We start from the raw sequence: 12,364 nt of genomic DNA, 5'->3' as shown, positions 1-12,364 counted from the left end.
TGAATGTGTGTGAATGTTACTCAGAAAGCACTTAGAACAATGTGCTTGTGCGAATGGGTGTATAAAGCGCTTTGAGTGCTCAGAAGAGTAGAAAAGCGCTATATAAGAACCAGTCCATTTACCATTTACCATAACTAGTGAAACATGTGCATCTCCCAGGTGAGTAGTTGCTGGAGGTTGCTGGCAAACTGATTACTAAAACCTTTGTCAAGTAGACCTAAAGACTGGTTATTGACCCTAGCACACTGAGGGAAAAGTGTGTCTTCTGTGGACTCTGAGGTTGCTGGAAGTGTCATGAGTGTAAAGTTGGTTACAGAGATTTAAATTGTGCTGCATCAAAACCATCCCTGCCGATAGCTAGCAGTTTTCAGCATTTGTCAGTAGTTTGCAAGAAAGATGCCAACTTGTCTTCAAGTACAAACTTCTCACCAAGTGGTGGGGGAATTGTAAAAAATGCAACACATTCAAGAAACCTTTCACCTTCAAAGTAAAAGTTGTGCATTTTAAAATGTTGGCTACAGAAATAAGGCACAACTTTTACTCAAAAGTCATTTTACATAAACATCTTCCATGCAAACTATGGGCGACCAAACTAATCTTTTAGCAATCAAAGCAATCACAGGAAGCTTTTTGGTGTGTACCTTCTCACCAATCTCACCTTTGGACTGCCAGCAACTACTGAAAAAAAAAAAAGGGAAATAGACATTTTACCTTATTAGCTGGAGATTGCCAGAGGTCACAAACCGGTCTAGGTCTGTGTGACTGAGACTCTAAACTTCAGAGGCTCGGGGTGTTAACTTGTAATCCAAGTCACCCCCCCCCCCCCCCCAAAAAAAAAGAAGAATAAGAAGTTGGGTACAGAGAGGTCCCGTGTCATATTTGAAAAGTTAAAGGATTTGCTGTGCATGTCTTTCAGTTTGATACCACAGACACAAACCTATTCAGATATCTTGTCAACGTCATGTCTCCTCATTGAGGCACCTCATCTCACCCTCCTCACCACGTCAAACACATTCACACGGTTCCCAGATGTGATAGATTATGTGTGTCTCAAACTGGTATGTGTAAAACAGTAATGTCCCCCCTTAGATAACTTGTATAAGTGTTATTACCTGCAAAATGTAAAAAGCTTACAATACTGACATTAAAAAGGCAACAGGTTACTGAGTACTGAATGGCTGTATGATTTAAAATTAGTTAAAGTTCAAATGTGGCATATTGAAGCTGAAGGACAAATTTCCTCTTCTTTCATTTTGAGTTTTTTAGATAGAGAGCCAGTGCAGTGTCCTTTGTCATGGTCTTGCATTTGAAAAAGTCTGGGAAAGCACTGAATTTATTACTGCCCATTTATCTAGGTCAGGGTGGATAGTTTCATAAGCCTGTTCAGTAAGTCAAGTTCAGCTGCCCCCGTGTCCTGCTCTGATTGATTCTGATTAACCTTTTTCTTTATCCTAATGGCAAACAAGTCTTTGAATGGTAAGCTTCAATAGACGGTGTGTCAAAAATGTAAATCAATTGTGTGAAGTGTCAAATTCAAAGAACAAAAATGCTCTGCAACACACACTAACAGTGAATATAATGGCAGCGCTCTAGCTTGTCACTAGCTTTTTCTTATTCAGATTGCTGTGCCTCATGAGAGGTGTTTTACGTCACCACTCAGGTCTTTGCTTAAATATGCCCGCTGCTTTTCCTCCTCTTATGCAAGACTGCATGTGCTACTGTGCAAAAGCACCTTTAACATACAATGAATGCATGTCACTGTGCCACTTCCTGATCAGATATATGTAGGTCAGAGTTTCGAGTGAGTGTAAGATTGCTGTTTCTGATGCCCACCCACAGATGGCTTGTGAGTAAGGCGTAGCTCCTCAGACACATACAGGTGCTTTCTGAGTTATTAGCGTAAAAAAGACTAATAGAAGGTAGAATGCTACAATAAAAAGTAAAATACATGTCACTCATTCATTTAAGTTGTCTATATTTTAATTCCTCCACTCTTGTTTTCCACCTGTATAAATAGGATACGATGGTTGGCATTTTTCCAGCTCCACAGTGTAATTGTACAGCTGGATGAAAAGGAACAGTTGAATGTTTCTCAGCTGTCAGGAACCCGAATAAACGCTTGGCGTACAGCATTACACTGAGCTGCTCATCGCCATGCTGTAGCTGTTAGCACTGTGTGAAAACAGTGCTAATTGGAAAACGGCTGAAAAAGCTTCTACAGGGTGGGCCATTTATATGGATACACCGTAATAACATGGGAATGGTTGGTGATATTAAAGTCCTGTTTGTGGCACATTAGTATATGTGAGGGGGCAAACTCCTCAAGATGGGTGGTGACCATGGTGGCCATTTAGAAGTCGGCCATCTTGGATACAACTTTTGTTTTTTTCAATAGGAAGAGGGCCATGTGACACATCAAACTTATTGGTAATGTCACAAGAAAAACAATGGTGTGCTTGGTTTCAATGTAACTTTATTCTTTCATGAGTTATTTACAAGTTTCTGCCCACTTATAAAATGTGTTCAATGTGCTGCCCATTGTGTTGGATTGTCAATGCAACCCTCTTCTCCCACTTTTCACACACTGATAGCAACACCGCAGGAGAAATGCCAGCACAGGCATCCAGTATCTGTAGTTTCAGGTGCTGCACATCTCGTATCTTCACACCATAGACAATTGCCTTCAGATGACTCCAAAGATAAAAGTCAAAGGGGGTCAGATCGGGAGACCTTGGGGCCATTCAACTGGCCCACGACGACGAATCCACTTTCAGGAAACTGTTCATCTAGGAATGCTCGGACCTGGCACCCATAATGTGGTGGTGCACCATCTTGCTGGAAAAACTCAGGGAATGTGCCAGCTTCAGCACAAAAGAAAGTTGTATCCAAGATGGCCGACTTCTAAATGGGCACCATGGTCACCACCCATCTTGAGGAGTTTGCCCCCTCACATATACTAATGTGCCACAAACAGGACTTTAATATCTCCAACCATTCCCATTTTATTATGTTGTATCCATATAAATGGCCCACCCTGCACATCTTTTTTGTGGGAAATGTTTATTTAGTGAAATCAGTCACATATGCCTAGAGAGCAGTCTGCTATCCTAGGATTTTCCTGGTGACCAGTATTCCCCAACTAGTTTGCAAGTGGTTGCTGGAGGTTGTTGACCGTTAGTGTTTATGTGACACCAAAAACCTCTTTGTAATTGCTTGGGTAGGTAGCATATTGCTGCTGTCACTGTAATTTGCATAGATTAATCCATGGGCCTTTAGTAACTGAGTTCACAGTGACTGCCAGCAACCTACCACTTACCATCCAGTTGTGGAATACATGTTTCTCTGGCGATCAGTGGTTTCCAGATAGTCCCCAACCAGTGCCTCGACCTGTGTGGCTGTTTCTTTCTTTCTTTTTTTAAAGCATAAGGGTAGCACAGTGGTTAGAACTGTTGCCTCAGAGCAAGAAGGTCCTGAGTTTCCACTTCCACCATCATGCCAGGGCCATGCATGGAGTTTGCATGTTCTCCCCGTGTTTGCATGGGTTCTGTCCGGGTACTCCTGCTTCCTCCCACAGTCCGAAGACATGCAGTTAGTGGGGATAGGTTAATTGGTAACTCAAAATGGCCCATGGTTGTCTGTCTCTGTATGTTGGTCCTACGACAGATTGGCAACCTGTCCAGGTTGTACCCTGCCTCTCGCCCTAAGACAGCTGGGATAGGCTTCAGACCCCCATCACAACCCTGAGAAGGATAAGCGGAAGAGAATGAATGTTTTGGGGGCGGGGGGGGGGGGGGGGGGGGGTGTTAGGTAATGAATGACATTACACTGCATGTAATGGATACTTTGCTGAGAAATGGTCTAGTGCAGGGGTGTCAAACTCCAGGCCTCGAGGGCCGGTGTCCTGCAGGCTTTAGATATCACCCTGGGTCAACACACCTGAATCGAATGATGAGTTCATTACCAGGCCTCTGGAGAACTTCAAGACATGTTGAGGAGGTAATTTAGCCATTTAAGTCACCTGTGTTGGATCAAGGACACATCTAAAACCTGCAGGACACCGGCCCTCGAGGCCTGGAGTTTGACACCTGTGGTCTAGTGTATATAGCATATGTAACTAGACCCTTCTAACGAAGTCATTTTCCCCCTCTGTCTGCAGTGGTGCCAGTCCTGTCGGTCTAGTTCTTACTGCCATAGTGGCCGTGGCATATAAGGTGGCAATAAGCTTTGAAGGGTAAGTCTTTCTAAATCTCTCATTTGTCATTAAATCACATTTGTTGTTAAAATCATTTATATATGGGTTTAGTGAGGGCAACATGTGACAACTGAAAATAACCTTAAATAATAACTGTAGGTTACAGCCCCCAGAAATGCTCGCTACAAATGAGGTCTTATAAAATCCAAAAAACCAACAAGAGCCAAAGAGATTCAAGACCCCTAACATTTAGTAACATCTAAAAGACCTGTAACAGTAATTCACTCACCATACAAAAGAAATAAGAAAAAAAAGATGTGCAAATACACTGACTTGATTCATCAGTTATAAAACAAAAACCAGAACTGCAGCTGTAGTGGCTAGAAGGTGGAGGAGGGAAGAAAACAACTTCCTGCTCCCTTTTTTATTGGTTTCCAGCTCATTAAACCAAACTAGAGACACCTGGAGGAAAAAAGCAGAGACTTATGAGTCATGGGCGCTAGACTCTAATATGCAGATAACCAGAAGGAGGAGAGGGCATGGATCAAAAAAACCTTTCTGGTCAAAAAATGAAGGCTGAATGATAATGTGAAAAATATGCAAATAAACTTAAGTATTGTTTCAGCACAGACTTATTCAGCAGTCAACCTGCATTTGCTGAGTCACACAGATTATAACACAGGATCCTGAAGGTCTGGTGTTTTTACTCATGACACGTGTCACATCAGCAGCTTTTAGAAAAGACTGAAAATTACATTTGTTGATTAAAAACAAGAATCAGAAACATATGGGATACAGGGAATAACAGCAACATAACTGGAAAGCCTCCACTTACAAAAAATGCAATCAGGTTCTGAGGATGTAGATGGTAACAGTGTTACTTTTTCTAGCATCAGAAATTCTGGAATATCAGAATATTGCATGTAGCTGTTCAACCCATACAGTTAAATCCACACAGAAGTATTAATTACAGAGTTCCTGTGTATTTATCAGTATACTATAGAAATGTCTTTGTTTTACAATGTATGAAAATAGTTTTATAAATAAATAATATTAATATATTATTGAAATATTAATATATCCCTGGGATTAAATATGCAGTTAAACTTATTTACATTAAACAGAAAGGGGATTTTTCACTGGCCGGCCCACTTAATGTATGTATGTGGCATCACCATGATGTGAAAAGATCCTGCTCTATCTCACCAATCCAACAAAACTTGGATTGGTTTATAACTTTTTTCCTTCACTGCTTCTCATGGACAACTTCTTCTGCAGCACAACTCACCCAGCGATTGCAAGAAATGATTCTGCTATCCTTGTCTAGCTGAGCGTTTCTGAGTAGCCTCAATATACCAAATAAATCTCCACTGAGTAAAATGAAAGTCTAAAAATAGATTTTTAACCCTGGCCGAGTCGGAGGCATGCTTTTCCGAAAGTGTCAGGCATTGAACACAAGCTGTGCATGAGCGCACAGATTTACATCCAGCAACACTGATCCATCGTTGTCTCACTTAGCTTGAACCTGTGAATTGAAGGATAGGCAGGTGCCAGATTTTACCACACACTGCGACTGGGATTCATGTGCTATATTTGTGTTTCGCTGCTGGAATAGATTCAGGATGATCTCATTTGTTTAAACTATACGTGGAGAGCAGGGTGTCTGCTTGGATTCTACCTCACACGGTGACTGGAATTGGTAAAAGTAGCGGTGGGATTGATGCCATGCAGGGAATGGAAACTGGTGTCAAGTGAGTTCAGAGAGCGTCTTGGATTTGTTTTAGCTCGTAATCGCCATCTTCATGATACAAATAGTGTGGCGGTGAAAGCTCACACCAGGATGAAACGACACTGTTTCATCTATTCTTAGGCACAGTTTATTATATTACTATGACTCCACCCAGGCAAGAGCTGAGATGGACTTTCCTGAAAAGCGAGAAACTGATGACTGGCCATGGTGGTAGATCCACAGGCTGGGTGCTCTGAAAGTCAGCAGGGTAACAAAAAGTTACTTAACAATGTGAAGCGTAAGCATTTAAATGTTTAATAAAGATGCTGTGACATCCAGTACTACAGGAGCTCTGTAGAGTACTCCTAAAAAGCTGCGCTGTGCATTTAGTTTTTTCACTTTTATCATACTTCAGTTCCTTATTTCCTCGCTTTAATGATATACTCAGTAGTCACCATGCTAGAGACACAGTTTAACTAACCATTAACTAATATCTCAGCCAGTCACATGACAGCATGGTTCCAAATGCGTCCCGAGGTTCATAACGGGGATGGAATGTGATTTCAATGGTGCTGACTCTGCCATGGTTGTTGGTGTTAGTAGATTAGCACGAACCGCTGATCTGCTGGGGTTTTCCCACACAACCATCAGTAGAGTTTACAGAAAATGGTCTAGAAGAGCACAGAAAATATCCAGTGAGCAGCAGTTCTCTGACCTGTTGATGCCAGAGGTCAGAGGAGAATGGCCAGACTGCTTTGTGTATGCTCAAATAACCACTTGTTACTACCAAGAGATGCAGAAGAACATCTCTGAATGGACAGCGTGTTGAACCATTAAGGAGATGGGCTATAGGAGGAGGGTGACACTCCGGTTAGCTCAGAGCAGGAAAGTAAGCCTGCATTGCATGACTTCACCAAAGGGCCAGGGTTTAGGGTAAACTATATGTAAGCATGGATCCATCCTGCCTTGCATAAACAGTTGGTGCATTGGGAGATTTGCATTATTGGTGTGCAGTTGACAAATCTGGAGCCGCTGTGTGTTTCTGTGTGATGCTGCAGTCCTTGTAGGAGCTATACAATGAAGAATGAAGGTAAAACAGGTCTAACCCAGTACTAGCAAGGTGTGCCTCATTAATGGGATGGATATGATTCCTTTTGCCAGTAAACTTGATTGCAACGACACATTGAGACCAAGAGGCAGTGTCCCAATATGTTACATCATGTTATAAAATGTTCACGATACACAAATTCTTTAAGCGTGTCCACCGATTCTGATTCTTGTGTTAGCCATTAGTACCACAGACATGCTTCAAACTGTGTTTTGCTCTTGGACTCCAAAGTTTTGTTCTGCATCCATCTGCAGCAGAGTGGTGGAGAGACGAGGGCATCTTGCTATCATTCACTCATATACTCAAGCTCCCTCACGGTTCAACACACAGGTGCGCTCCTGGCACGGAGTGGTACAGCCTTCCAGGCTCATTTATTGTCCCATTACATGTTTGTTTTTCTGTATTTGCAGACCATTCACCGAACAGATCTATCGAGAGAGGAGTCTGCGCCACAAGCATGAATAATTTCCCCCGGACACGTCCTATTTCGGGTTCAGAGGAGGATTCCCTCCGGTGTGAACAGACTGAGAGCCTCAGTCATTATTTGACCTCCTCCATGGATACGAAGGAAACATCCCCACTGCTGATCCGTGTGTTTTTCTGTTAGTTAAAAGTGATTTTGTGAAAGGGGAATCTACATGCAGGATTTTTTCTAATCCTGTCACATGACTGACATACTTTAGATGTGCTAAAAAAGGAACGAATCCTTTTGAGTTCGAAAATCCAAATATCGATGGTATCGATTCAAACGCTGGTTTAGTATCGGATTAATAATTTGCTTCTATCCCCACAGTTCAGTGTGTAACCCACTTAATCGTGTTAAATAATTATTTTTTTTGTAAATTAAAAATATACCTCAAACATGCACTGTGAAACATGTCTGAACCTTTTAGTGTTGACTGTCATGTCTGTTTAATTTAGGACCTATAGCGCATTTAAACAACAGAAGCTGACCCGAAGTGGTTCAGAGACGACACGTTTACCTTCCAGCTCTCCAAAAAAACCCAGTCTGAAAATACATGAAAATCTGAAAGGTGTCTATTGTTGTGTTACTGTGGAAAGTAAAAATCACTGTGGTCATTAAAATGTGTTTAGAATTTGCAAAATGATGATTATTCATCTCCTAAGTCATGACGCACTGCTCCAGCCTACATAAGCTGCCTTTATAAATTAAAGGTATCAGTATCAGCAATACTGGCTCTGTATGTACTTGGTATCAGATCTATACTAAACCTTGCAGTATTGCACAGCACTGCCAGAGGGCAAATCTGCTTGACCTATCAACATGTTTAACACTCAGCTGCATCATATTTATCTGTATGTGTATTAAAGATCAGCAGCAGAAAACAGGAAGCCATAATATTCTTCAAGGCAGGTGGAGCGCAGAAATCTTTTCACAGATAAGATGTTACAGATGCATAGTGCTGGACAAACCTGCTGCAACCGCTTTGTGCAACATGCATAACTGCCAGACAAAGAATTCAATGTTTTTTTATAATCTACATCTATCAAAACAGCAAACAGAGGGGGCAGTCCTGCAGGGATATCAGAGGGCTTTGCTCAGTTGAGATGTGCTAGTGAATTATGCAGGTGAGTCAGAATGTATAATTCAAATGCATTTGAAGTGACTGGAGAAATTCATGAATAACCTTTTTAATTATATCTGTGTTTAAGATCTCCAACTGTACATTATTATTATTAAAAGTCCCAGTGACCCCTGTTGTTTTATAACTCTCCAAGTGTATCGTCCTACAGAGGTGTGTCTGTGCGCTTTCCTGTCTGAATGAGTGAATTTTACCTGTAGGAAGTTTACTGTTCTAGATATTACATGATGTAAATTGCTTATTTTTAAAGTGTTAGCCAAGACTGAAACCACAGTGTAACAAGGTCCCAGTTTAATCTGAGTTCACTCAAAAGCCAACATGATAACTACCTTGTTTTTAAAAACAATATTTCTGAAACCTACTGAGACGAACATTTTCAATGTCTGTTAAAGTAAAAATGAAATTTTAAGGCCACTGATCCGTACTTTATAGTAAAAATATACATGTATATGCATTTGCTGTGGCTTCACACACTGTGTGACGGTTTCAGTGTTAAGATGCATGGTACTGTATTTACTCTATTATGTTAATCATTTCAAATTTCAGAGGAGCTATTTCACTGCTGGCTTTACAGTGCAACTATGCAAATCATTCCAAAGTGAACAATGCACACTGCCTGCTACTTTATGCTAATGAAATGTTTTATGTAATAAAGGAATGAGTCAGGGTGCAAAGCATTGGTCTCTTTGTGTTTCAAGAAATACAGACTACTAATGGAAGCACTTAAGGCAAGACTTTGCATATCTGTCTCCAAAAGGGCAGATGAGAATGTGGGAATATGTATAACAATGCTTTAAATTGTTTAGCTCCTAAACAATGCAATGATTATACAGCTGCAAACTACAGGGACAAGTGTCCAATCCAAGTCTGCTTTCACTGCTCAGATCTTGAAGATTGAACTTCAGTGATGTGGTTCTGTGGTTAGCACTGTCACTTTACAGTGGGTTCAAATCTGACTAGCTGGGGCACTTCTGTATGGAGCTGGCATGTTCTCCCCATGTACATGCATGGGATTCAGTTAACTGCGTGACAGGCTGGCATCCATTCCTGGGTGTACTCCACCTCTCAGACTATGACAGATGGTATAGTCTCCAGCCACACAGCAAACCTGAATTGAATAAGCAGAAGAATTTGAAAGGATGGAAGTTTCTGCACTTACTGAGTTTTGGACTCTGTGCTATTCCAAAACATGGGTGATCTAAAGCTCTAGACCAGGGGTCCCCAACTCCAGGCCTCAAGGGCTGGTGTCCTGCAGCTTTTAGATGTGTCCGTGATCCAGCACAGCTGATTTAAATGGCTAAATTACCTCTCCAACATGTCTTGCAGTTCTCCAGAGGCCTGGTAATGAACTAATCATTTGATTCAGGTGTGTAGACCCAGGGTGAGATGCAAAACTTGCAGAACACCGGCCCTCGAGGCCTGGAGTTGGGGACCCCTGCTCTAGACAGACAGCCACCCTGATTACTTTTAAGAGTTGGCTTCAAACTTTACTTTCTGACAAAGCTTATAGTTAGGGTTTGATCAGGTTACCATGGAACACTCATTTTGACGACAGACAAAAAAAAAGTGAATTTTTAAAAAGTTGAAAAATCACTAATGAGCACGTGTGGAAAGAAAAGCCAAACAGACTGGTGATCATGTGGGTACAATACACTCAATTTCACTTCTGTTCACTTAAGCTGAAATCTGTGCTACAAATAAATTTGGAAACCCATTAATTAAAGTGTTGAACAAATTAGCATCTTTCCTTTTCTTTATTTCTTACATCAGGACGGTGACATCATTTTGCAGTCAGTACTGTGGAGTGCAGCTTTTTTGGACAGTGGCCTAATGTGACTGTACTGAAGGAAGAGAGAAATATCGTGGGCATTATCAAAGAAAATACTAATAAAAAAAAATCTCATAGCCGTTATGTAACACGGTTTTTCTTTTTTAAGGCTAAGAGATGTCACTGCCAAACAATCGGCACATTGAGGGTGTGCTCAGCAGCAGCCCCAGTGAAAAAAAATTTTTTCCTCTTACTTTCTGCCACATTAAAAATGTGTTTTCATCCAAATCCTACGACTATTTAAATGGACAGTTTCATTCTTTTATAATCCATTATTTAAACATGTGACAAGTATTTTGAGCATTTATCCTCTTACTATCCACCAGGTCACCATTATGATGCTGGGTTTTGGCTAAGCTACGTAGTACAAATAATCAAATGATCATAAACTAGATGTCACAGTTTTATTTAATGAAGTAAGATGCATCACAGTTTTTCTTTTAGGTATGTAGATATGGTCAAGATGACCTGCTTAAGTTCAAACTGAGCATCAGAATGAGGAAGAAAGGTGATCTAAGCGAATGTGCCATGGTTGTTGGTGCTAGATGGGCAGATCTGAGTACTGCAGAAACTGCTGATCTGCTGGGACTTTCCCACACAGCCGTCTCTACAATATACAGATGAGGGTTTGAAAAAGAGAAAACATCCAGTGAACGTCAGCACATAATCACACCTGTGGTCCTCAGAGGTCAAAAATGTCCCCATCTGGTTAGCGAGTTTTCTCGCTACCCGGTCTGCTCAGAACACTATTACAAAGGAAACGATGTATCTCAAGAGTTTCACTTAATGGTTAAATCAGAATAATCTTCTTCCAGCTGGTCCTTCAGGGGAGCAGCCTCATTGTAACACCAACCCTCTGTATGCCTTCACTCCATCCATGAACCTTCTCTGTAGTCTTCCTCGTTTCCTCCAGCCTGTAAGCTCCTTTTTTCAAGCTCTTAACAGAATGCTCTAACAATAATAAAAAATCACCATCACATTTTCCCCAAAAGGCTGGAGAATGAATTCTTATTTCCTAATTTTTATCAGCAGCTGAAAGAAAATACAAAAGCACCCGGCTGCAGAGATTCGAGCTTTAACAACAAAAACAGGCACGACGAACATATTAAGATGCTTCAAGCATTTGTTTGCAGCTTACATCACAAAGTGCATTTCCATTATATCTGATTATGTGAGGCAGAGGCACATTTGTGTAGTGTTTGTGTGTGTGTCTGTGTGTGTGATCACGTGTACAGGTGACTTTCTGCATTTTGAAAGCAACACCCATGTGAGTGTTGCTTTGAGGCTTTTTTTTCTCCCTCAGATGAAAAATGGAAATGCGGTCTATGATTTGGTGTTACCATCATCAGCTAAAATCTTTCCACGTAGCGTGCATCTGTCGCCGTCTTTTACGAGCCGCCTGGCAGACGACCCCACTCGCCGTCTGCCCCGTTTGTTTTTCCACTGCCTCTCTGCGTTTCCCGATCCACGGCTGGACGTCCTCGGAGTGGCATTATCTGTCTGCCGTTCACTGCTCTCACATGCCACCTCTTATCATTACCGGAGCGCACATGTAGGAGAGATAGAAATTATTTTGATTAATTTTCTCTTTGCTTTGATGTTAATGCAGCTGTGATGGAACCAAAAACCTGAATGACTTGCTTTGAGTCTGATTTTTATCTTCTTTAAATATCGCACCACAGACACTGACACCTCTTAATGTTTCAGAGCTCCTATGAGCAGGCCTGTACATTTTGTGCCTTTTTTTCCATTAGGTGACTATAATGGACAACACACTGATAAAAGTACACATTCTTACAATTGCAAAATGCTCTGGAGGGCTCAGAAATATTCCACATTATGGGACGCAGAAGGTCACTGTGGCTCTTTTGCGGATCATCAAAGACTAGCCTTGATGATCTAA

General features: G+C 41.3%; 1 protein-coding gene across 1 annotated transcript in view; it reads left to right on the top strand.

Annotated features, from left to right (window-relative positions):
* pemt (phosphatidylethanolamine N-methyltransferase) overlaps positions 1-11,708 on the top strand; it is an 85,949-nt gene extending 74,241 nt beyond the window's left edge. Inside the window, exons 6-7 of the mRNA XM_085171588.1 lie at positions 4,157-4,231; positions 7,440-11,708. Coding sequence (XP_085027714.1) covers positions 4,157-4,231; positions 7,440-7,494 — 130 coding nt within the window. The 3' untranslated portion in view covers positions 7,495-11,708. The remainder of the gene's footprint in view (positions 1-4,156; positions 4,232-7,439) is intronic.
* Positions 11,709-12,364: the final 656 nt, after the last annotated feature.

The sequence above is a fragment of the Neolamprologus multifasciatus genome, chromosome 8 (genome assembly GCF_963576455.1).
Source record: "Neolamprologus multifasciatus chromosome 8, fNeoMul1.2, whole genome shotgun sequence".
NCBI classification, from domain to species: domain Eukaryota; kingdom Metazoa; phylum Chordata; class Actinopteri; order Cichliformes; family Cichlidae; genus Neolamprologus; species Neolamprologus multifasciatus.
The sequence above is the reverse complement of the archived record's forward strand: the minus strand, read 5'-3'. Positions and strand labels throughout refer to the sequence as shown.